Raw genomic sequence first — 27153 nt, 5'->3', positions numbered from 1 at the left:
CACTGCTGCAGATCCAATCTAGCAGCTATATCCTTTAGGACCAAACCAGCTCAGTCAGTCAGTCGTGTTGATGCTAAGCATGTCTTGACAGTGTATACTGAGGGCCCCATCCAGGATTTATTCTGTACTCTTGCCATCCTCACTGCTTCTTCCAAGTGGTATTCAACATGGAGGAGAGACTGAAGGTGAAGTGGTAATCAGCAGGTGGTTTCTTTGCCTATTTTTAACCTGATGCCAAAAGACTTCATGGGGTCTGGAATAAGGTGAGAGCATATAGGGCAACTCCCTTCAGATTGTATACCACTGTCACTACCTCTGATGGATCTTTCCTTTTCGTAGGACAGGACATTCCCTGACATGCTGTTGGGATACTGTGTGTAAGATATGATTCTGAGCTTTGTCAGGTTGTTGCTTGACTAGTCTGTTAGACAGCTCTCCCAATTGTGGCACTAGCCCTAGATGCTTTTAAGGAGAACTTTGCAAGGTTGAGAGGACTGTGTTTGGCCTTTCCTGCACCTTAGTTGAGGCCAGCCAGTTCTTTTAGCTTTGTTTGTTTTTTTTTTGGACATTTTTTGAAAGTTGGTAGAATAGAGGCCAGACTAGGCAAGGAGGCAGTTTTCTTTCCCTGAAGGATATTAGTGACCCAAATAGGTTCTTGTGACAATCAACGATTGTTTCATAGTCATCACTAGACTTTAACTCCAGTTTTTAAGGAAGTGGTGTGACTTAAACCCAGGTCCACACAGCATTACCTAGGTCTCTGGATTACTAGGCCAGCTATAATAGCAATCCCAACTGGAGCAGTGTTTTTATACGTATACCAAATTTACTGCCAAGCACCTTGAGAACAAGTTCAAGTGCAGAATACCAAATTGAACCATTATGATCAAAAACATTTCCACACAGTGTTTTTTGGCTTATTATGATTTAAGCTCGGTTTCAACACATCATAGATATTTGTTTTGCCATCTGAAAATTCAAAAGAAAAGAATAATCACTTCTTAAGTTCTTCATTTAGTGTCTGTGAGAACACTGAATTATGATTGGCTGTTCATCCTCATTAATGACATAACTGCCTTTGGAGGTTTGGTAATCCCTTTGACTTGGCATCAGAGTTAAACTGCTTTCAGAAAATCAAAACCGTGGAGATTGGCTAAATCTTTTGGCCCACTTTCTTCAAGACAGTAGTGAGCATCCATAATTTGTCAGCAATCACAAAGTCAAGCTTAATATAATGTCACTACTTATGTTCTTAATGAGAGACAATGTGATTAATTTGGTTCTAAACTTTTGGTTGGAGAATTAAGGAGATCCTCAAGATAAAAAAAAACTATTTTTCTAACCAACCTGTTCAGACATGTTATTACACACCCCTGGTGTAGGTGGGATCTAAACTCAGGCCTCCATGTCCAGGGATAGGGACATGACCACTGCATCAAAAGAGGGGCCCCGAAAAACAGGGTTAGATGTCACTAAGTAGACGGCAGTGCCTTAACCATTTGTTGTAAGGCATGATGTGGACATGCTGGTGTATAAAGTCAGAAGTCACACAACACCAGGTTATAGCCCTGATGAAGCTTGTGATTTCAAATAAACCTGTTGGACTATAACCTGGTGTTGTGTGACTTCTGACATCTGTTGTAAGGCCACTAGGATCCCTTCCATCTTTATCAAGGGGAGTGCTAGCATTCTCTCCTTTCATATCATGTTTCTTTTCTGTTGTAATGACTTGTCTAATAGGTCATCAATACAATTCAGTAAGTAGTTCAACATCATGACTCAGTTTAACTTTATTAAGCACAAGTGAATAATTTAAGACACAAAAACATTGTCTTTCCTTTATGTCACACATTGTATTTAAACTTAAAATATTACGTAAGCATCAAAACTATCTGAAGTATTTGTGAGCCCACTGTATTTACACAGCGAGTTTTTCTCTGCACTCCAGGGGTAGTTGTATATTTTAAGCAAAAATTGCTCAACTACTTGAAGGAAAGGACGATGCCCACTATTGGGAGTATGAAGCTGTGCAATTCATTTATGCTGCTCCATGAGAAGAACTGAAACAGTTCTTTGCAGCTCTATGTCACAATATTAATGAGAAAAATGTTGACCAATGTTGATTCTAAGGGCTCAAAACCAAAACAGCCATCCAGTAATGCCACAAAAAGTAGAGTATTGCTAGAATTTAAAGGGACAAACTAGGTTTTTGTAATTGGTGGATGCCATTGTCCATTACCACTGTCTATTAGTTCCACACTCACCTATTTAGAACAAGGTGAAATGAAATGAAAATTATGTCCTGAATTTGATTTTGTGCCATTATAGTGTAGCTACCAACCCAAGACTGGTACCAATATACCTCTGTGCAAAAGGCAGTAAATTGTCCAATCTGCTTACACGTGAAACCTTAACTAGTTTTATTCACGCACACTTGTATACATTTGATGCGCTGCTCATGAGATTCAAATTATTAACATAATGAGAATATATGGGAATGTTTGTGCATTAAATTTGAAAAAATCTACCAATAAACTAAGTAATAAATGAATACCTGGTTAAGGAGATGCAAGGACACCCTTAGCACATGATATTCACCAATAATTTCCAATCCACACTTCTGGATCAGATTAAACTTGCATCCAGACCTCCTGGCTCAGATGTATAGTTGCTACTACTACACCAGAGCCCCTTATAAATCCCCTTAAAAAACAGAATGTTTAAGAGAGTTCACCTCTGGTGTCAGTCCACAACCTTAGCTAATGACTACAGCTATTTTACAATTCTCCTGCCTTTAAAGAGTTTTAGCACACACTAAACATACAGCATAAACACATTGTTAGGAATTCCATATGTTTAATCTCACATTTCTTTCCTTAATTCCTGCCAGGAAAAAGATCTAGGCATGAATTGCTTATTGGAAGGGTAAGGGCCATCTGTTTAGCCAAAATGACATTGGAAGTCCAGTTCCAGAAACCTGTCTCCAAATTATGCTCCCATAAACCCTCCATCCTGCTATGGAAATTAAGAAAGAGAGGTATTGAAGTTTGCATTTCCGTGTGTACGGAGACAATAGTCTGATCCAGTTTCATGAGTAACGTGCAAAACACAGCTTATGGGCTTTAATCTTTTCAGAAGGTCTAAATTTACTGGATTTCTTTGGCAAGATCAAGAACCTTTTTGGATAGATCTAATGACACCTTTGGCAGAAGTAAGGTGTCCTTTGAAGAGGACATGTTCCCTTTAAGATTGTTAAAAGTAGGTAACAAATTTTACATGTGTTAATGAGGGGACTCTAGAAATTGTGGACGCATCGGTAATCATTTTCCAATGTTCTATCGATTCAGGATCAGTTCCTGCAGATTGGAGGGTGGCTAATGTTGCCCCACTTTTCAAGTTGGGAGGGAGAGACAAAATTATAGACCAGTTAGCCTGACATCAGTGGTGGGAAAGATGCTGGAGTCAATTATAAAATGATGAAATTACGACTCATTTGGATGGTAGTAACAGGTCAGAGTCAGCGTGGATTTACGAAGGGGAAATCGTGCTTGGCTAATCTTCTGGAATTTTTGAGGATGTAATATGAAGATGGACAAGGAAGAGCCAGTGGATTTTCAGAAAGCCTTTGATGAAGCCCCACATAGGAGATTAGTGAGCAAAATTAGGGCACATGGCACTGGGGGCAAAATACTGACATGGATTGAAAATTGGCTGACTGACAGGAAACAAAGAGTAGTGATAAACAGGTCCCTATAGGAATGACAGGCAGTAACCATTGGGGTACAAGGTTTGGTGCTGGGACCACAGCTATTTACAATATACATCAATGATATAGATGAAGGCATTAAAAGTAATATTAGCAAATTTGCTGATGACACAAAGCTGGGTGGCAGGGTTAAATGTAAGGAGGATAGTATGAGAATACATAGTGACTTTGACAGATTAGGTGAGTGGACGGAAGCATGGCAGACACAGTTTAACGTGGTTAAATATCTGATTATCCACTTTGGTGGCAAGAACAGGAAGACAGATTACTATCTAAATAGGAGTCAAGTTAGGTAAAGTGGATGTACGACGAGATCTAGGTATTCTTGTACATCAGTCAATGAAAGCAGGCATGCAGGTACAGCAGGCAGTGAAGAGAGTTAATGGCATGTTGGTCTTCATAACAAGAGGAATTGAGTACAGGAGCAAGGAGGGCTTTCTGCAGCTGTACAGGGCCCTGGTGAGACCACACCTGGAGTATTGCGTGCAGTTTTGGTCTCCAAATTTGAGGGGGGGGGGGTGTTGGAGACATTCTGGGTATTGAGGGAGTGCAGGTTCATGAGGTCAATTCCCAGAATGGCAGGGTTATCATATATTGAAAGATTGGAGCGACTGGGCTTGTACACACTTGAGTTTAGAAGGATGAGAGGGAATCTGATTGAGATGTGTAAGATTATTAAAAGATCGGACGCTCTGGAAGCAGGAAGCATGTTTCAGCTGATGGGTGAGTCCAGAACCAGAGAACAGTTTAAAAATAAGGGGTAGGCCATTTAGAACAGATGATGAGAAACTTCTTCACCCAGAGTGTGGTGGATATGTGGAGTGCTCTGCCCCAGAAGGCAGTGGAGGCCAAGTCGCTGGATACTTTCATGAAAGAGATGGATACAGCTCTTAAAAGATAGTGTAATCAAGGGTTATGGGGATAAGGCAGGAACAGGGTACTGACTGTGGATGATCAGCCATGATCATAACGAATGGTAGTGTTGGCTCGAAGGGCTGAAGGGCCTATCCTGTACCTGTTGTCTATTAAAAAAAAAATAAACTCATTATAACTGTCCATCTATCGAGACAAAAAAAGCTTTTTAAAACTTCCAAGCATTTAAACCCCTAATTAAATTTAACCACAGTTTTTCATAAGTAGTCAATTCACAATGGACACTTAGGACTTCATATAATTTTGCTATTGGGGTAAGTTGGCACAGGGCCTCCAAATAGTCGTCAGGAACTGGGCGCAAGTAAACTAGAAGATAGAAAAGATGTGTAACAAAGGCAAAGTTACAGTGATCATGGGGGATTTCAATATACACAGACTGGGAAAAATCAGGTTGCTAGTGGATTGCAAGAAAAGTAATTTGTGGAATGTCTACGAGATGGCTTTTTGGAACAGCTTGTGCTGGAGCCCACTAGGGAACTGGCAATATTGGATTTAGTGTTGTGCAATGAAGCAAACTTCATAAGGGAGTTTAAGGTGAAGGAGGCAGTGATCATGATAGGATTAAATTTACTCCGTAATTTGAGAGGCAGAAGATATAACCTGAGGTAACAGCAACTACAGAGGCATGAGGGAGGAGCTGATAGAATTGACTGACAGAGGAGCCTAGCAAGAAAGACCGTGGAATAGCAATAGCAGGAGTTTCTGGAAGAAATTCGGGAGACACAGCAGATATTCATCCAGAGGAGAAAGAAAACATGGTACAGGGAGGATGAGACAACCTTGGCTGACTAGGGAAGTCAGGGAAAGCATAAAAGCAAAAGAGAAAGCATATAATGTGGCAAAGGGCAGTAGGAAACCTTAAGGATTGGGAAGCTTACAAAGACCATCAAAGAGCAACAAAAATAAAGGAAGACTGTCAGAGATTCTATTGACATATAAAGAGCAAAATAGAAGCAAAATGGACATTGGGCCACTGGAAAATGATGCTAGAGGGATAGTAGTGGGGAACAAGGAAACGGCTGAGGAACTGAATAATTACTTCACATCAGTCTTTATGGTGGAAGAAATGAGTAAGATCCCAAAAATACAAGAGAATGAAGGAACAGTGTTAAGTATGATGGCCACCAACAAGGAAGTGGTGCTTAAAAAAAAATGGAATAGCCTGAAAGTGGATAAATCACCTGGACCAGATAGACTACACCCCAGAGTTCTACGGGAGATAGCTGAAGAGATAGTGGAGGTTGAAGTGGTGATCTTTCAGGAATCACTAGAATCGAGGATTGGAAAACCGCTAATGTTAAACCCCTGTTTAAAAAAGGGAGTAAGGCAAAAGACAGAAAATTAATGACTGATTAGTGTAACCTCAGTCACGGGTACGTTCCTGGAATCCATTGTGAAGGATGAGATTTCTGAATACTTAGAAGTGTATGGTAAAAAAGGGCAAATTCAACATATTTTCATCAAGAGAAGGACATGCCTGACAAATCTGCCAGAATTCTTTGAAGAATTAACAATCAGATTACATCCATTGGCTCTCCTTGGTCTAATTTACCTGAATTTCAAGAAGGCCTTTGACAAAGTGCCACAGAGAAGGCTACTGAGTAAGATAAAAGCCCATGGTATTCAAGGCAAGGTGCTAGCACAGTTAGAAATTTGGCTATCTGGCAGAAAGCAGAGAGTGGAGATAAAAGGGTCCTTCTCAGGATGGCAGTCAGTGACAAGTGGTGTTCCGCAAGGCTCAGTGTTGGGACCACAACTTTTCACTTTAAACATTAATGATCTACATGAAAGAACTGAGAACATTCTGGTTAGGTTGCAGACAATACAAAGATAGGTAGAAGGGCAGGTAGCATTGACAAGGTGGGGAGGCTGTAGAATGATTTGGACAGGTTAGGAGAGTGGGCAATTTTTGGTTACATCGGGCTAAATGTTATTCCAATTGTCAATTTTGGCCAAGTTCAATGAGGGTTTCCATGAGGTCACGTGAAATTTCTCTCACTATTTTCCAAAACATGCCTTACTACATTCTATCTTTCCTCTCACTACAAGCAGAAGTATTTGCCACCATGAGGAACACCCAGGATTTATGGCATTAATGCCATTTTTAAAACCTGGCCATGCACCAGGCTAAGTGCTCATAGCGAGGGTGGAACCAAACACAATCACATCTTAGGGCCTATAGGTGACAATCCATTGCATATTCACGAGCACATTTGCAAATCTGTTCCAGTTTAATAACAAAGCTTATTTGTCCTTAGCCTCATTCCATTTTAGAACCCTGCCTAAGGGAATGCTACTCTTTCATCAAAACAATATCCCAATATCTTATTCTTCAATGCAAGACCATCACATTGTTTCAAACATTTAAGACCTGTCACTCTTATTCAGCAACAGCAAAAAAAAAAGAAAAAGCAAATGAACAGAAACAGTTGTTTTCAGAAACACACAAAGGACTGCTTGCCTTTTGAGCAGCAACAAATCCATGGTCAATGAATGAATGCACACACCTTATTGCTATTAGAATGGTGTTAATCAAATCCTATCAGCTATGATGCACCTTTATAGGGGAGTATTTTTTGCTGCTGAAGGCAACACTCCTCATGCTCAATGTCCTCCTTTTCCTTCTTGGAAGACAACTTTTGTTCTCCCAGCTCTTCAGCATCGAGCACATCCCACCCTTTGCTTGGCTCCAGTTGTGCAGAGCACAGCATGCTAGGATTATGCATGTGGACTATATTGCAAAGCCTCTTCAGACCAAAACAAGTAACAGTACATCATTAGCAAGAAACCTATTGGCTACTCCCTATGTCTGGTTGTATTTATGTTTGGCCTCAGTCAGGTGTTTGCGTAATTGAGTCATCAGTCATGGTTGCAGTGGTTAGCCTTTGTCTTCCAGTAACCATCCTTATAAGGCATTACAAACCAGCAGTTCAGCACACTCCTTCATACAGTGAGACATGGAGGATTTGGACAAGGAGGACCATGAAATGCCTGTACCTAACCATTGGTACGGGGACTTTGTTCTCATGAATGCAGCACAAACTGTGTCCTGCAAATATAGCATCTACAGTTTCCTCCTATATGATATTTTTTCAACTCATGCCCACATTACCCATGAAAGTCAGCTTCGTATATAAGAACAATCAGTTTTGCGTCCTTGTGCAGCCTGAGATTTTGGTCACTCAGGACGGCCTTTGATTAGCTCACTTCCACTAATGGCAGACCCTGTAACTGCTGCTGTGTGGTTTCTGAGAGTGGTAGGCATGACCCCTGTTAAAATCCAGCCCCTAGAATTAAAATTAGAATATTTGTCAGACTCTGTCTTGAGTCAGTTTTGTAGAGGCGAGAATTTTGACAATTTTGCATTGCTGACTTGGAGCAAACATCCATGTCACCACCTATACCAACCCATCAGGTCATCTCATCTTCTTAAAATAAGGAAGTGTCAGTTTTAAAGTCTATTATCCATTACATTTGTAATGGGATAGTTTGGATTCAGCATGATCAAGCAATGCTGTCAATCACTTGAATCTCATCAGAGAATCGGAGACAACATCGGAGTTCAATAGGCCTCATAAGACTATCAATCTCTCCAGTTCATGGTCAAAGTGGTGATTCCAACTAAACTCATTAGCTGCAGAAGTCTAAAGCTATTTTGATGTTAAGAGATACTGGATTTGTATTGGCAGAACTGTACTTTGAAAAGTTGTTTCAATATTTGGCTTTGTATTTCTTTCAAGAAAGGTGTCACGATTTGCAACCAGTAACATCGTGCAAACAGTTCTCCACTGACTGGATCCATTCTTAGTTTTGAATTTTATAGGTCCTTTAAGCGATTCATCATATGAATCATATCTTTTTATTGGAACTCATGCAATAGAACCATTCTACCATCCAAATAAATAAATTGGGATACTTAATTATTTCCTGTTACTGCATAATACAATCAATATGAAATCATCTTCACTAAACCTTTCGACAGAACCATCTATTATTTAATTAGTTATTATGTAACAATCTCCCACAGGCAAAATTTCCAGAAATTTGTGATCTGTTTTCCAAAAACAGTTTACAGTTTCAAGGTGGTGGTGACTTAGTAGTAATCTCACTGGACCAGTTTTCCAAGACATCAGGCTTGATCTATATGGAACTGCTGTAAAACAAACAGGGATGCTGTCCAGGCCCTGTTTTCCAGCTGAGGTCTTCCCTCGAAATACAGGAAATAAATGCAGGAGCTGATGCTGAGTATTTGCATTGCTGACTCTAACAACTTATAACTTACTCACTGAGTGACTTTGATTCATTTCATGTACAACTACTTTTGATCATATAGCATCATATTTAATTGTACTTATCTGTTAATTATGGGTTTACTGAATGGTGGAACAGGACCGAGGGGTGGAATGGCTTACTCCTGCTACTAATGCTTACACTGGTGCCTGTATTGGCTCTTTTCCAAGAATAATGCTCTTATTCCATAGCCTGAATTTGATTGTAACTTCTAGATAAAAATGTTTAGGCCAGGTTGCTCAGCAGTTGGGAAAATGTTAGAGTTTATTTTAAAAGGATGTAATAACATAGCATTTAGAAATACATAATCTAACCAATTAGAGTAAATATGGCTTCATGAAGGGGAAATCATATCTGACAAACTTGTTGGAATTTTTTGAGGTGGCAACGAACAGGATAAAGAGAAACCAAGACATGTAATATATTTGGATTTCCAAAAGGCATTCAAATAAGGTATGCACACAAGGCTACTTAATAACATAAGAGCTCATGGTGTTGGCAAGAGGTGAGGTTGAGACAAATTCTGCAGAAGGACAGGTTAAATGAGTGGTTAAAAACTTGGTAGATGAAATATAAAAACTGAAAGATGGAGCGTAATGTTAGAAAATGTGAGATTATACACTTTGAGAGGAAGAACAAAGGAGCTGAACACTACATAAATGGAGACAGACTGCAGCACAGAGAGATTTACAGATCTGTGTACATCACAAAAAGCTGGCATCCATATTTAGCCAGGTAACAGGGATTTGAATGGCACGAGGCCTTTATTTCACAGGCTATATAGCACAAAACAGGACAGTCTTGCTAAAATCTACAAGGCACTTGTCAGACTAGATCAAAAATACTGCAAACAGTTTTGGTCCCTTTTAAAGGAAAGATATACTGGCATCAGATGCATTCAAGGGAAGGTTTGCTTGGTTGACCTTGGGCATGAAGGCATTTACTTATGAGGAGAAGTTTAGTAAGTTGGGGTTGTACTCATTGGAATACTGAAGAATGAGAAGCAACTTTATTGAAACATAAAAGATTCTAGGAGGCTTGTTAGGGTAGAGACAGAGAGGCTGTTTCCCTAGTGAGAGACTCTAGGACCAGACAGCATAGAAAAATGGGTGATATATTTAAGACACAGATGAGGAGGAATGTCTTCTCTCGGGGGATTGCAAATCTATGGAATTCCTCACTACAGGGAGCTGCAGAGACTGAGTCATTAATTATATACAAGGTTGGGTTAGATGGATTACAATAAGAGAAACAGTAAGGGAATTGAGGGTTATTGGGAAAAAAAAATCGGAATGTGGAGTTGAGAATGATCACATCAGCAACAATTTCATTGAATGGTGGAGCAGACTAAATGGGCTGAATGGTCTATAATATTCTGGGAACACAGGTCCAAATGGAAAAGCATGATTTATATAAAGATCTGGGATATGTAAGATGGTCTACTGGCAACTATGCAACCACTGTCAATTGTGATAAAATTCATTTAGTTCACTTCCTTTTGGGAAGAAAATCTGCCAACCTTACCTGGTCTCAGAATGTGGAGAAGTCAACGTTTTAGGCATAACCCTTCTTCAGGACCCGGGGATGGGTGTGCTAGGAGCTGCAAAAAAAGGGGGGGGTGGCAGGGGCAGGGGCAGGGTGGTGAAGTGGGGATAGGTGAAGAAGGTAAAGGGTACAACCTAGTTGGTCAAATTCTTCCCATTGACCAACCAGGTCATACCCTCAACCTGTCTTCACTTATCCCCACTTTATCTGCAGCAACCCCACACCCACCCCCAGTTCTGAAGAAGGGTTAAACCCAAAACATCAACTTCTGCACCTTCTGATGCTATTTGGCTTGTGTGTTCTTCCAGCCTCCTGCTGGTCTATTTTGGATTCCAGCATCTGAAGCTTTTTTTAGTCTCTAACCTTACCTGGTCTAGCTTTCACATAATTACTGACTACAGCAATGGAGTTGACCCTGTACTGTCACGCTTCCTACTCAACAACTCCCTTTGTTTTACAAGCAGGACACAAATACAATTCACTTCTTTGGGAATATACTTCTTGTTGTACAACGTGTAAGGGTCGGAATGGATTAATTTTGCGGAGTAGTTGAAGTGCTATTCACTCTCATGTATTGCAGACCTGGCGACAGAACAGCTGAGGATCTCAGAGAAAGATTTATCATCTAGTTCTTACTCTCTGTGACAGTATTCATCATTTCAATTGAGTCTATACTTTGTTCTAAACATGCAATAAACCATATCTTGTTAATTGGTGCGGGAATTACCAAGAGACAAAAATCTGGTTGAGCTCATCCTAACCAATCTAGCTGTTGCAGATGTGCCCATAGGAGTGATCACTACACAGACTTTGTGGAGACGAGGTCCTATCTTCACACTGAGGCTACACATCAGCATGTTGTGTGGCACAGCCACCGTACTAAATGAGACAGACTTTGAATAAATCTAGCAACTCAAGACTGGGCATCCATGAGGCTCTGTGTATCATCATCAGCAGAATAGCATTCAACAACAATCTGAAACCTACTGATCTGGCTCACTCTATCATTACAATCAAGTTGAGAAATAACCCCCCCAGTGCAATGTCAAGTGCAGGCAATCATGCCAGGAGCAGCATCAAGCTTACCTAAAAAAATGAAGTCAACCTGGTGAAGTTTCAACACAATTTGTTGTGTGCCAAGCAGCAGAGCAATACACAGGGGTAAACAACTTCACAACCAACAGATCAGATCTAAGCTCCGTAGTCTTACAACATCCAGTTGTGAATGGTGACGGACAGTAAATAACTCACTGGAAGAGGCAGCTCCACAAATATTCCCATTTTCAAATAATAGACGAGTCCAGGACATCACTGGAAAAGATAAGGCTTAAGTATTTGGATTCCATCTTCAGCCCCAAGTGCTCAGTGGATGATCCATCTCATCCTCATCCTGAGGTCCTGTGCATCATAGATGCCAGCTTCACTCATCAACCAAGCGATGGAACAAGGTTTTGACAGTACTATCAAGTGGTATTTGCAAAGGAATAATCTGCTCATTGACGCTCAGTTTGTGTTCCACCTGGGCCCCTGACCTCATTACAGCCTTAGTTCAAACATGGACAAAAGCACCGAATTCCAGAGGGAAGGTGGGAGTTACTGGTCGTGATATTAAAATATTTGATGGTGTAAGGAGACCGAGCAAGACTAGAGACAATGGGAAACGGGGAAAATTCTACGCTGGTTGAAGTTATATAAAAGGAAGATGACTGTAGATTCTGGAAGAGGAAGGCAGTGGCATTACAGTAATTACACCAGAATAATAATCCAGATCATCAGGTTAATGTTCTGGGGAACCTACAATCCTGCTATGCTAGATGGTGAAGCTGTACAGGACATTGGTTAAGCCACTGTTGGAATACTGCGTGCAATTCTGGTCTCGTTCCTATCGGAAAGATGTTGTGAAACTTGAAAGAGTTCAGAAAAGATTTACAAGGATGTTGCCAGGGCTGGAGGATCTGAGCTCCAGGGAGAGGCGGAACAGGCTGGGGCTATTTTCCCTGGAGCGTCGGAGGCTGAGGGGTGACCTTATAGAGGTTTACAAAATTATGAGGGGCATGGATAGGATAAATAGACAAAGTCTTTTGGGTGGGGGAGTCCAGAACTCGAGGGCATAGTTTAGGGTGAGACGGGAAAGATAAAAGAGAGACCGAAGGGGCACCTATTTCACACAGAAATTGGTACATGTATGGAATGGGCTGCCAGAGGATGTGGTGGAGGCTGGTACAATGGCAACATTTAACAGGCATCTGGATGGGTATATCAATAGGAAGGGTTTGGAGGGATATGGGCTGGGTGCTGGCAGGTTGGACTAGATTGGTTGGGATATCTGGTCGGCATGGATGGGTTGGACTGAAGGGTCTGTTTCCATGCTGCACATCTCTATGACATTTCTTGTTAGGTTAGCCAGACCAGACCAAACATGCCCTATAGACCCCTATGCTAAGAATGCTGGCAGTACAACAATCTCAAAATGAGCAACAGTGCACAGATCGTCATACAACATGGTGAGCAGCAGTGCAGATTCCACTTGGAATCACACCACAGCATCACACCACAAATTGACTATGGCAGACATCTGAAGATGTCTTAAACACAGCTTTAAGAAACTTGCTCATGCAGACTGTCATCAGCAGGAAGTGAATGATACTTAAGAACTCTCCAGAAGAAAACATGTGGCAACGTTCATCAAGGCAGCATCTACAATTGATGGTAAAATGTCTTTCTCACTAGTAAGAAACATGTCACATTAAGAAACTGTTTGTGATTCCTTGGAGCTGGAGTATTAGTCACTGCAATGCAGTTACAGATTGCATTGGTTGCCAGCGATCTGTAAAAGTTAGCGAGTTTCGACAAGATTTGTAGCTCAGATTGAGGTTCTGGACATAAGTTTGCTCGCAGAGCTGGAAGGCTCGTTTTCAGACATTTCATCTCCATACTAGGCAACATAGTCAGCGCGCCTCCGTTGGAGCACTGGTGTTATGGCCCGCTTTTCATTTGTGGGGTTAGGTTTCCTTGGGTTAGAACCAAGAAAATTTACAGCCCAGGTTCAGGCCCTCCAAGCCTGTGCCAATCCAAATCTACTGGAAAACATATCACTCAATTCTTAACGCACCTGAAATGAATCTACCGTGCCTGCCTCTGCTGGTGGTGCGTTCCAGGCACCTACCACCCTCTGTGTAAAGTACTTGCCATGTACATTCTCTTTAAACTTTTCACCTCTCACCTTGAACGCATGACCTCTCGTTATTGAATACCTCACCCTGGGAAAAAACTTATCTGTATCGACCCTGTCTATACCCTTCATGATTTTGTAGACCTCAATCTCCTTTTTTCTAATGAAAACAACCCTAACCTACTCAACCTCTCTTCATAGCTAGCACCTTCCATACCAGACAACATCTTTGTAAACCTTCTCTGCACCCTCTCCAAAGCGTCCAGAATGTTTTGGTAATGTGGCAACCAGAACTGTACACAGAATTCTAAATGCAGCCAAACTAAAGTCTTGTACAATTTTAATATGACCTGCCAGCTCTTATACTCAATACCCCATCCGATGAAGGCAAGCATACCATGTCTGCTTGACCACTCTATCCACCTGTGCAGCCACATTCAGGGTACAATGGACCTGAACTCCCAGATCTCTCTGCTCATCAACTTTTCCCAAGGCTTTTCCGTTTACAGTATAGTTCGCTCGAGAAGTAGACTTCCCAAAATGCGGCATCGCTCATTTGCCTGGATTGAACTCCATCTACTACTTCTCCACCCAACTCTTCAGTCTATCTATATTCTCCTGCATTCTTCGACAGTCCCCTGTGGTTTCTGCTACTCCACCAATCTTCGTGTCATCTGCAAACTTACTGATCGGACCAACAATGCTCTCTTCCAGATAATTTATGTACATTACAAACAACAGTGGCCCCAGCACTGACCACTGTGGAACACCACTGGTCACCTTTCTCCATTTTGAGAAACTCCCTTCAACTACTTCTCTGTCTCTTGTTGCTCAATCAGTTCTTTATCCACCTAGCTAGAACACCCTGCACACCACATGACTTCACTTTCTCTATTGGTTTACCATGGGGAACCTTATCAATTGTCTTACTAAAGTCCATGTATATGACATCTACAGCCCTTCCTTCATCTATCAACTTGCTCACCTCCTCAAAGAACTCTAAGTTGGTAAGGCATGATCTACCCTGCACAAAACCATGTTGCCTATCACTGATAAGCCTATTCTTTTCCAAATATAAACAGATTTTATCCCTCAGCACCTTCTCCAACACTTTCCCACCACTGACAGCAGGCTCACTGGTCTGTAGTTACCTGGAATATCCCTACTACCCTTCTTATACAGGAGAACAACATGAGCAACCCTCTAGTCCTCAGACACCTCACCTGTGTTTAAGGATACTATAAGGATATCTGTCAGGGCCCAACTATTTCCTCTCTTGCCTCACTCAGCACTCTGGGATAAATTCCATCCAGTCCTGGGAATTTGTCCACCTTAATATCCTTTAGCCAACCTCCTTATGTCAATGTGATCAGAGTAAACAAGCTTCTATCTCTAATCTCAGCATTCATCACCTTCCGTTCCTCAGTGAACACTGATGCAAAGTAATCAGTGAGAATCTCACCCATTTCCTCAGGTTCGACACAGAACCTTCCTTCCTTATCCTTTAGTGGACTAATCCTTTCTCTAGTTACCCTCTTGCTTGTTATATAAGAATAAAAGGCCTTGGGATTCTCCTTAAATTTTGCTCGCTAAAGTTATTTCATGGCCCCTTTTAGCCTACTTGATTCCTCTTTAAGATTGGTCCTACTCTCCCGATATTTCTCCCAGACCCGTTCTGTTCTTAGCTGCCTGGACCTTGTGTACGCTTCCATTTTCCCCTTGGCTAGTCACATGATTTCTCCCCTCATCCACGGTTCACAGATCTTGACTTTCCTATTCCTGGTTTTCAAAAGGGACATGCATATCCTGCACTATCTTCAACCTGCCTTTGAAAGTCCCCCACATATGAAATATGGACTTGCCTTTAAATAGCTGTGCCTAATCCACATTTCCCAGCTCCTGCCTAATTTTGATATAATTGGCCATTGACTAGTTTAATACTCTTCCCTTAGGACCACTCTCAACTTTGTCTATGTGTACTCTAAAACTTACAGAATTGTGGTCACTATTCCCAAAGAGGTCCCCCACTGCAACTTCTACTACATGGCCTGGCTCATTCCCCAACAGCAGGTCCAATATGGCCCCTTCCCTTGTCGGACTACTGATATACTGCTCTAGAAAACTTTCCTGGATGCTCCTTACAAATTCTGCTCCATCCAGACTTCTGACACTAAATATATCCCAGTCAATGTTGGTAAAATTAAAATCTCCCATCATCACCATTCTACTGCCTCTACATCTTTCCATTATTTGTTTACCTATTTGTTCTTCTACCTCACGCTCACTGTTGGGAGGCCTGTAATACAGCCCCAACAATGTAACTGCACCCTTATTTGTCAGCTCCACCCATTACGACTCATTGCTCAAGCCCACCATAGTGTCCTCCTTTAGCACAGCCGTGATATATTCCCTAACCAGCAATGCAACTCCCCCCCCCGCCCCCCCCCCCCCAAACCCCCACCCCGTCCTGTCTGAAACATCTATATCATGGAACTTTTAGTTGCCAATCATGCACTTCCTTCAACCAAGTTTCTGTGATTGCAATAATGTCATACTCCCAGGTACCAATCCAAGCCCAAATTTCATCTGCCTTACCCATAATACACCTTGCATTAAAGTATATGCACTCCAGGCTGCTAGTTCTTTTGCATTCATCTGCTTTCTAACTATTCTACCCCTTGATAATGCTAACTTCGTGATTCTTACAGTCACCAGTTTCCCCCTCACTGTCGACTTGTCTTCTCTTCTGGTTCCCAGCCCCCTGCCACATTAGTTTAAAACCTCCCTAACAGCAGTAGCAAAAACTCCCCCAAGGACATGAGCTCCATTCTGGTTCAGGTGTATACCGTCCAATTTGTAATAGTCTCACCTTCTCCAGAACCGGTCCCAAAGTCCCAAAAATCTGAACCCCTCCCTCCACACCATCCCTCCTACCCTTTCATTTCTACCATCGCTAGTACGTGGCACTGCTCATAATCCTGAGATCACTACATTTGAGGTCTTCTTCTGTAATTTCTCTCCTAGCTCCCTGAATTCTGTTTACAGGACCTCATCTTGATTTTTTTTAAACTTATGTCACTGGTGCCTATGTGCCCCATGACAACTGGCTGTTCACCCTCCCCTTTCAGAATGCTCTGCAGCCGATCGGTGACATCCCTGACCTGAGCACCTGGGAGGCAACATAGCATCTGGGAGTCTCACTTTTGACCTCAGAACTGCCTATCTACTCCCCATACGATAGAATCCCTTATGACTATGGCCCTAAGAGTCTTTTTCCTGCCCTTCTGAACAGGGGTGCCTGCCACAGTGCCATGATCCTGACAACTGCTGCCTTCCCCTGGTGAGCCATCCCCCCCCCCCCCCCCCAGCAATATCCAAAACGGTGTACCTGTTTTGGAGGGAGATGACAACAGGGCTCGCCTGAACTACCTTCCTACTCTTTCTCTGCCTTTTGGTCACCTACTCACTGTCTCCCTCAGCAATTCTATCCTGCGGTGTGACCAAATCATAAAATGTGCTGTCCATGATCTCCTCAGTCCATCCGCAGTTCCAAAGCCATCATGTGATCAAACAAGAGCTCAGCTGGACACACTCCTTGCAAGTGTAACAGTCAGGGACTTCAGCCATGTTCCTGAGCTCCCACATCAGGCAAGAGGCACATGTCCTCTGCCATTGTAAACTTTAGCTTTATATCAATTAACTAAAACCAAACTATGTTTTTTCTCTCATATTTAAGTGCAAAGAAAAAAAAAACTAAATTTTACCTTGCAGAGCCCTTTTTCTTCTGGTTCGAGGAGGGTGGGCAGGAAGGAGATACTACACATGTAGTATCTCGGATTTAGCCACTGCCAATTTGTACTGTTCTCTTACCTTCCTGGCAACTTCCTTGTCTCCAGCGTCACTTTTGCTCAGTCTCCCATTGCTCCCAGACAAGAAAAAGGCCATGGGCTTCGAAGGTAAGAATTTATACGATTCTCTTACCTTCATGGCAACCTCCTCGTCTCCAACGTCACCGTTTCTCTGTCTCCTGCTGCTCCCGGACAGGAAAAAAGGTTGGTGGTGTCATTTCCTATTCCTTTTCTCAGGGGGTGGTAAATGGGATCCAAGTCAATGTGTTTGTTGATAGAGTTCCGGTTGGAGTGCCATGATTCTAGGAATTCTCACGCATGTCTCTGTTTGGCTTGTTCGAGGATGGATGTGTTGCCCCAGTCAAAGTGGTGTCTTTCCTCATCTGTATGTTCATATGAACATCAACTAGCCACAAAATGACATGACCCATTTTCACTAGTATCTTTACATGCAGATGAGGAAGCACACCACTTCCATGGCAACACATCCATCCTAGAACAGGCCAAACAGAGACATGCATGAGAATTCCTGGAAGGATGGCATTCCAACTGGAACTCTTATCAACAAACACGTTGACTTAGGGGGTGGTAAATGAGATCCAAGAAAAAGAGCCGGAAATGACATCACCACCCCAAGGAAACCTAAACACAAATAAAAAGCAGGCCATATCATCAGTGCTTCACCAGAGGCTCACTGATGATATTACCTAGCGCGGTGACAAAACGTCTGAAAATGAACCTTCCAGCTCAGCAAGCAACCTTACATCCATCTGTAGAAGTGTTTTAAGTGCTCAGCTGGAGAGCAAATTAACATTGGATGTCCATAAGTTAAAACCCAGGGTGGGCAGGGGAAAGTTACAGCTGGGAAAGCTAAGAGTTTTATAAACAGTACTTACAGCTCTGATCCAGAAACTTTGCGAATAGGGACCATGAGGCACAGCTACACTAAAGGAAAGCAAGGGTCACAGAAGCAATTCAAACTGAGATTGCAGGCCCAGGGATATTAAAAAGTTAGAAGGTAAGCACGAATGAGTACATTTGAAGCCTAAACAGCCATGGTCAAATGGTAGAAGAAAGCTATAAAACTATATTAAGGCCACCATAAAGGGACAACCTTTATTAAAAATCATGGTAAAAGCATGAAACAGTTACCAAAGCTACAGACAGCTATATTCATTCAGGAGAAACTGGAAAATACACAGGATTATTGTGAGACCCTCAGACAGCAAGACTCAAGTTTGCCAACATGCAATTTTCCATCATGGTGATCACGGTGGTCTTAATTTTCTTGAAAGACAGAATGACTGTACTCTTCTCCATCATTTTGCTATGATGGTGCCTGGTGTTCTCCAGAGGAGAATCATGCACTAGCAATAGCCATCTCACTACCAAATTTAACATTTTCTGTAACTTCAAGTAAGCTAAATGTCAATGCCTATAGATTAGATCATTGTTACCAATGTGATATCCTTTAGTCTTATCATCACCAGGTTTAACACCAATTTATGGTGGGAGGCAATAAGTCCAATGTTATTATCACTGGACTTTTAATCCAGAATCCTTAGGTAATGTTCGGGGGACCTGGGCTTGAATCCTACCACAGCAGATGGTGGAATTTGAATTCAAAAAAAAAATCTGGAATTAATAGTCTAATGATGTCCATGAATCCAACATCGATTGCTGGAAAAAAGCCATCTTTTTGCTAATGTCCTTTAGGGAAGGATACTGGCCTACACTTGACTCAAGACCCACAGCAATGTGGTTGACTCTTAACTACACTCTGGACAATTAAGGATGGGCAATAAATGCTGGCCCAGTCAGTGATGTTCTCATCCCGTGAATGAATTTTTAAAATTCCCTGTTCATCAACTGTATAGTTATATTGAATAAATGAGGCCACATTTCACCAATGCTACCAAAAAAAAATGCATGTCGTATGGATAACGAGTGTACCAAATCTATTCCATTCTCAACACTGATGCTAGCCAATTAACAATCCTTATGAAAAAAGATCAAAGACAAGCAAGATAGCCAAAGAAATCATTGTGACGAGTGTTCAGTTACAGTATGCACAGCTGACAATTTGTACGCCATTTTAACTAACATATTTTATGATGTCTGAAAAAGGTGCAATGGGCTTACTGTGGAGATATGTTCGTACACAATAAATCTGCTTGTGGTGAGGAGAACAAAGGATACCTAGATAATTTTTGAAAATGGCTTGGCTGGAAGGAAATGGCACGAGAAAATTTGTTGCAACCATTTGAAACAGAAGAATAACTTTTGTTGTAATTCCTAATAATCTGCAATGTAATACAGATATAATGCAAAAATGGTGTGATAGGTAAAAGGCATTTTTATTTCTATCCTTTCATTATACCACACAAACTATTTAGTAGTTACTTTTGATACAAGCCAACTATTTAAAAATTAAGTAATCAAAATTTTTAATTAGTGAATTAAAATCTAGCAAATAAATTTAACACTAATAATACACGATGACTATTCTTTTAACAAAAACCAAATATAAGTATTTTGTTTTGACTACGGAGCAATACATTATATTAATACATATTCAGCAAAACAATATATAAAATCTGTAATGAGGATTTTCAAGAATGATTTAATTGTACTAAGAGTTGAGAATTTGGTAACGTTTTGGTTACCTTCTTCAGCATTATCCAAATACAGTCTAAATCCAATGCCTACTCACGATATTTTGTAGTCTTGGTAACAATATTAATGTCTTCAAGCCTATAAACAATGGAGGAGACGGGTAAAACATTGTACCTACCTGCAGTAGGGATTCCTTCGAGATGCATACCTTAGGGTCAGGAAACGATAGTAGAAAAAGGGGAGGAATAAATGAGCCCGGCCTCTGTGAAACAAACACATTTATCTGATTGACAATTTAATAACTTTGAACATAAAAGTTAGGATCAAGGTGATACATCAGAGACATTCAACTATTATCAGAATCCTGACAAAGTACTGACAAATAAACTGACGCAATTGAGCACCAACAGATAAACATTTACTTGTCCCTTTTTTTAAAAACACATGCATTAAACAAAGTATTTTTAAATCCTGCTGGTGAGATTATAAATTCACCAAACATGCACACAATGCAACTGAAATGGTATAAACCAATTCTTTACCAGCTCTTCCTTGTAGATACCTTCACTAAACTATCTTACTTTTAGGGGAGTTGACTCACATTGCTTATATGCACAATGGGAACTGAGTTATGAGGTAGGACTATGAATTATTTCCTAGTGACCTATTTTGGACATCCATGTCTTTTCAACATACTGTTTCAAGTTTCCCAAAGCAAATATTTAATGACAAGAGGTTTGGTATCAGTCTTAAAGCAGATTTATTTCACTGCAATTATTTATATTCCATATCATTATATTAACTTAGCTGAATTACTGGAACTGATGTATTTGCAAAAACAAAGTGCCACTATCACAATGAGTGTATCATTACATTTCATGAGGACATATGGGCAGAATTTACCCCCTTTTCAGTTGAAACATATCACCAGATAAGATCCATACCAACCACCAATGTGATGCCATGGAGTGATGTTTCTCTTGCAATCTTCTGCTCATCATGTCAGTAGGGTAAGGGTAAGTGAGGCCATTATCCTCTGTGTACAATTTTACAGTCACAAGGCAATCACTTACCCCTCTTAACTCAACTCTACCACTGCACACATATCCCATCAATGCATAATGGCTCCAACTCACATTATTGCATGCATCATGTTTATGCAAGTCTCTTGAACCACCTTGACCTCTCAGACTACCACCCATTCCTGCCCTCTGTGCTTTCTACTCAAAAAAATGTGGACAGCTCACTACTTCCTTTCTTACACACCACCATCAATTGCTCTTGCATCCATGTAATTGTAATTAATCCCTCAGTGTCTCACTAATTGAGCCAAGAGAACCAAATGGTGGTCTTTGGACATCAGGCTCCTCTTCATAGAATTCCTGTCCCACCCAGACCCCTCCCTCTACCCTGTTATCCTACATTTACCTCTGACTAATGCACCTGCAATACACATCCCTGAACACTGTGGGCAATTTAGCATGGTCAATTCCATCAAAGTTTTACCTGCACATCCACTAATATCATTTACTGTATCCGTTGCTCCCGATGTGGTCTCCTCTACATTGGGGAGACTGGGCGCCTCCTAGCAGAGCGCTTTAGGGAACATCTCTGAGACATCCGCACCAATCAACCACACCGCTCCGTGGCCCAACACTTCAACTCCCCCTCCCACTCTGCCGAGGACATGGAGGTCCTGGGCCTCCTTCACTGCCGCTTCCTCACCACCAGACGCCTGGAGGAAGAACGCCTCATCTTCTGCCTCAGAACACTTCAACTCCAGGGCATCAATGTAGACGTCAACAGTTTCCTCATTTCCCCTTCCCCCCACCTCACCCTAGTTTCAAACTTCCAGCTCCGCACTGTCCCCATGACTTGTCTGACCTGCCTAGCTCCTTTTCCACCTATCCACTCCACCCTCTCCTCCCGGACCTATCACCTTCATCTCCTCCCTCACTCACCCATTGTACTCTATGCTACTCTCTCCCCACCCCGACCCTGACCTAGCTTATCTCTCCACGCTTCAGGCTCACTGCCTTTATTCCTGATGAAGGGCTTTTGCCCGAAACGTTGGATGCTGCCTGAACTGCTGCGCTCTTCCAGCACCACTGATCCAGAATCTGGTTTCCAGCATCCGCAGTCATTGTTTTTATTACCAAATTCACCTAACCAGCACATCTTTAGATTATGGGAGGAAACCCACGCAATCACGGGAAGAACGTGCAAACTCCACACAGACAGTTACCCGTGGCTGGAATCGTTGACGCTGTGCCACCGTGCTGACCAAATCTTCACTATTCAAGAAGTTTCTCAAATTAGCATTAGAAAAGGATGGTCACTCATATGAGGACTAGCAGACCTCAATGGTCAACTAACACAGCAAGTTTCATTTGTTGCACTGATGCTGGTCTCCTACCAACAGCAGCACAAAGGCCAGTGCTGTTAATCCTCAAATAAAGAAAGAACTGTGGATGCTGGAAATCTGAAACCAAAAACAGAAAATCATAGAAACACTCAGCAAGTATGGCAGCATCTTGAAGACAGAAACGGAGTTAATGTTTTGAGTCCAGTGAAATCATTCTGACATAAGGCCACTGGATTGAAAAAAAAATGCTTTTTTCCTCACCACAGATGCTATCAAGTCTGCGGAGTTTTTCCATCACTTGCTGTTTTGGATTCTGGAGATCCTCAGCTTCAACTCCATATCTGAGGAGAAAGCCACTCAATCCTCAGGGGGTGAACCAGCAAGGCACTCATCTGCACCATCCACCAGCTCAGATACTTAAATCTTTGTAGGTTCTCTTTCTAGATTAGACTTAGGAACACTAGTGAGTACATCACCACAGCTAGTCAATTAAGAAACACTCAGATCTCTGAAACTCAGAGGACCACTGGAGAAAGGCATCATCTCTGCCCCAAGCTTACTGTCTTTGTCAGGTAGGTACAGAAACAGCAAGGAAGGTTGTCATTGGCACTTAGTAAGCTGAATCAAAGGATGAAGAGTCCATCAAAAGGTTAACATTAGTATGGATAGAAATTGGCTAATGGACAGGAGACAGAGAGTGGGGATAAGGGTTTTTTTTTAAGTTTGGTGACTCATGAACAATGGGGTTCCACAGCGATCAGTGCTGGGACTGTAACTGTTTAGAATATATTGAATGACTTGGAAAAAGGAACTATAATTGAATATGCATTAACAAAAAAGACAGATTGTGATAGTAATACAGTTTACAGGAGAGATACTGGTAGGCAATAAGTTGACAAATAGAATATAATGTGAAAAATTGTGAAGTTGTTCATTTTAGGTGAAAGAACAGAGTATTATTTAAATGGAAAAATGCTGCAGAAAGATGCAACACAAACGGACTTGGGAGTACTTGGACATGAAACATTGAAAGCTACCACACAGCTGCAGCTGACAATCATGAAAGCTAATGGAATGTTGCCACTAATCTCCAGGGGGTTGGAGTATAAGAGTAGGGCAGTCTTACTGCAGGTACACTAGGTGCTGGTGAGCAGTTTCAGTCCCCTGAAGTGAAAGATATCATTTCATCGGAAGCAGTTCAGGGAAGATTCACTAGAATACCCCTGGCACGGAAGGATTGTCGGATGAGCAAAGGCTAAACAGGTTGGGAGTTTAGAAGGAGAGGTGATCTCATTGAAATACACAGGATTCTTAAGAGGACTGACAGGGTAAATGCTGAGAGAATGTTTCCCTTCATGGAGAGCTTGGACCAGAGTGCACAGTTTCAGAAGAAAGTCACCAATTTAAAACAGAGGTGAGGAGGAATTTCTTCTCCCATAAGGTTCAGAATCTTTGGACCTCCTTGCCAGTGAGACCTGAGGCAGCCGAGTCCTCGTGTGTATTGAAGGCTGAGATAGACATATACTTGATCAGTAAGGAAATCAAGGGTTATGGGGAAAGGGCAGGAACATGGAGCGAGGAATGTCGGATCAACCATGATCCTACTGAATGGTGGAGTAGGCTCACAGAGCCTAACAAGCTACTAGTATTCGTATTTCTTTTGGTCTTCTGAGTACCAGGCTAGATCTTAACGTGTGAATCTGTCTGCCTTCTTGGACATATTGGGATTGCATGAAGACCAGGTCTAACACACTCGGTGGCTGGTAGGTAGTACGCAAATCTACATGCCATCGCTCTCACTAAAGGGAGGCTGAAAGATTATAAAGGGCCACAAAGACAGCAGTGCAAAATATGAAGCTGGAAGTTTGTCATGTCAGATCGAAATCCAACTGTGTAATAACTAAAATAAATGGCTGAAACTGAATGCAAAGTGGCCAGAGTAAATAAATTGTGCTTTCTTGAGCAAAGAGTACAAGTCTTAGAATTGGGGACACTGCTAGAAGCAGTGGTGTTCAGTTGGATTCAGAGCTGGCAACGATAATGTGGGGAGGCTGGTGGATTGCTGGTGCACAGTAGTTTGGATGAAGAGTTAAAGACGATGGCAGCCGTGGACCATGCAGGGCATTGTGGTGAAGAAACAGTTGGATACTGGCCAGGACAAATGATTTGTGAATTCCAGAGCTCCCATTCTTACTTGTGTGTTGTGAATTTGCATGGTCAGGTTTCCTGGGGAAGGGAATGGGGTATAAAATAAAGGTGAATTAGGAAATTAAGTGAGATGGAAATGCATGCAAATAAGGTAGCTGCCTCTCAGTGTTCAGATTCCGAAGTCACCATTTAAGTTTTATGTGGAAAGAAAATTGCAAAATGTTCTCTCGGCGTCAAAGTTCTGATTTTATTACGCTCTCCATATTTTCCCAACTTTCTTGCCATGGCCTATGTAACACCAGGAAGACAACAGTTCTGCCCTGTTTTTGACCTTCCATTATTTTAACCTCACTATCTCAGTGAAGGCCGTCACAGTTTTCCTTTTCAGTAAAAGTGAGTACTCTTACAGTTGTCCAGTTTCAAAAACTAGCTTCTAGTGTATCATCTGCCTTTTTCTTTTATTACAGACTGACAGCTTGAAGGACTTTCCAATATAATGGTCAATTTTTAAAAACTACGCACGCACCTGACCAATTTCTGTCTCGGTTCCTTTTTTCAAACTTGCAGATAAAGTCAGTGATATGCCCCCAAAAGAAGGTCAAAGTCAGGCTCCAAATTTTAAAAGGCTTACTTTGTAGGAGTTTCGAAATTACTTAAAATTACTTGATTCATAGAGACCAGAATTGCACGCAATATTCCAGGGCGAGCAGAACATCAATATCCTGTACAACTTTAACATGATGTCCCAACTCATCCATGCAAAGGTCTGAGCAATAAAGGCAAGTGTGTTAAATGCCTTCTTATCCTCCTATCTACCCGTGACATAAATTTCAAAGAATTATGTACATGAACCCCTCAGCTTCTCTGTCCTGTGACAATATGCAGGGAGAAAGTGAGGAGTGCAGATGCTGGAGATAGAGCTGAAAATGTGTTGCTGGAAAAGCGCAGGTCAGGCAGCATCCAAGGAGCAGGAGAATCGACGTTTCAGGCATGAGCCCTTCTTCAGGAAGGGCCCTACCATTAACTGTGTAAGTCCTGCCTTTATTTGTTTTACCAAAATTCAATACCTCACATTAATCTAAATTAAACTCCATCTGCCACTCCTCAGCCTGCTGCACCAATTGATCAAGATCTCTTTGTAATCTTAGAAACCCTTCTTTACTATCCACTATACCAAAAAGTTTGGTGTCATTGGCAAACTTACTATTCATGCCTTTTATATAAATGATTTGCATGTGAATATAGATGATAAAACAAAAGTGGAAATTAAAGGTCACAGACCTCCAGTCAAAAAAAAATCCTCCACCATCACCCTCTGTCTCCTACCATCAAGCCAATTTTGTATCTAATTGGCAAGTTCAACCTGGATTCTATGTGATCTAACTTTACTAATTTACCGTGCAGAACCTTATAATAAGCTCTACTAAAGCCCAAGTAAACAATGTCTACTGCTCTATCCTTATCAATCTTTTTGGTTACTTCATCAAAAAACTTCAATGAAGTTAGTGAGACCCTATTTCCCTCACACATACTGACTATCCCTAATCATTGCTTGCCTCTCCACTACATGTAAAGCCTACCTTTTAGAATCACCTCAAACAACTTACCCACCACCATGCTAGACTCACAGGTTTTTAGCTCCCAGGCTTCTCTTTACAGCCTTTCTTAAATAAAGGCACAACATGAGCTTCTCTCCAGTCCTCTGGCACCTCACCCCATAGTTATAGATGATAAGTATTTCTGCCAGAGGCTCTGCAATTTCCTCCCTAACTTGTCACATTGTCCTGGGATACAACTGATTAGATTGGTGACTTATTGAAACCTGCTGGACGCTCCCATGCATCTCACTGCTGAAGGGAGGAAAGGGGTTGATACATCAGATCAGGAAAACGTCGGCGGAGGCGGCTCAGTAGTTTAAGGGATATTTCAGTGTTCCCATATTCAGGCAATTTAAAAAAAAACCTCTTTGGCAGTCAGGTTCGGCTCCAGGAGTGTGTTGCTTTTCATTGGAATGACAGATATGACATGCTATCTTGCAATGACACAACGCCAGATTATAGTCCAGCAGGTTTCTTGGAAAGTGGGAGCTTATGGAGCACTGCTTCTGCACCTGGTGTCATGTCATTTATAACTTTATCCACACCAGTCCAACACTGACACCTCCACATCATCTTGCAATGACTTTGCATGTCCTGCTGACCACATTGGAAGCTTAGGCAACCTGTTATTGTCTGCAGAATGGCTCTGACCTCAAAAAAATTCTAGGCTAATATATCTTATAGATTGAAGTATATAGTTAGAGTAAAATAACTGCTTTAAACATAAATTTTTTGTTCCTTTCGGCTTGAGACATTACACATTTTTCTCTCATATATAAATGTCATACTGATCAACTTAATATGAAAATACCTTGCCCTCTATGTGACCATGATTTGCATCTGGAAAGAGCAAAATGGGTACATTAACCTTT

At 41.6% G+C, this 27153-nt stretch overlaps 1 protein-coding gene and 1 pseudogene across 5 annotated transcripts in view; both read right to left on the bottom strand.

Annotated features, from left to right (window-relative positions):
* The window catches only part of LOC132820468 (transmembrane protein 33-like), a 158353-nt gene that overhangs the window by 16667 nt on the left and 114533 nt on the right, over positions 1-27153 (bottom strand). For 4 of the 5 annotated variants that reach the window (XM_060832639.1, XM_060832637.1, XM_060832641.1 and 1 more), the window contains one exon: positions 20349-20432. The exons of the other annotated variant lie outside the window; for it this stretch is intronic. In XM_060832639.1, the coding sequence (XP_060688622.1) occupies positions 20349-20432 (84 nt within the window). The remainder of the gene's footprint in view (positions 1-20348; positions 20433-27153) is intronic. 5 annotated transcript variants of the gene reach the window in all.
* Positions 1589-1709, bottom strand: LOC132820563 (U6atac minor spliceosomal RNA; annotated as a pseudogene).

This window comes from Hemiscyllium ocellatum, chromosome 11 (assembly GCF_020745735.1).
Source record: "Hemiscyllium ocellatum isolate sHemOce1 chromosome 11, sHemOce1.pat.X.cur, whole genome shotgun sequence".
Taxonomy (NCBI): Eukaryota; Metazoa; Chordata; class Chondrichthyes; order Orectolobiformes; family Hemiscylliidae; genus Hemiscyllium; species Hemiscyllium ocellatum.
This window is presented reverse-complemented; position numbering and strand designations above follow the sequence as displayed.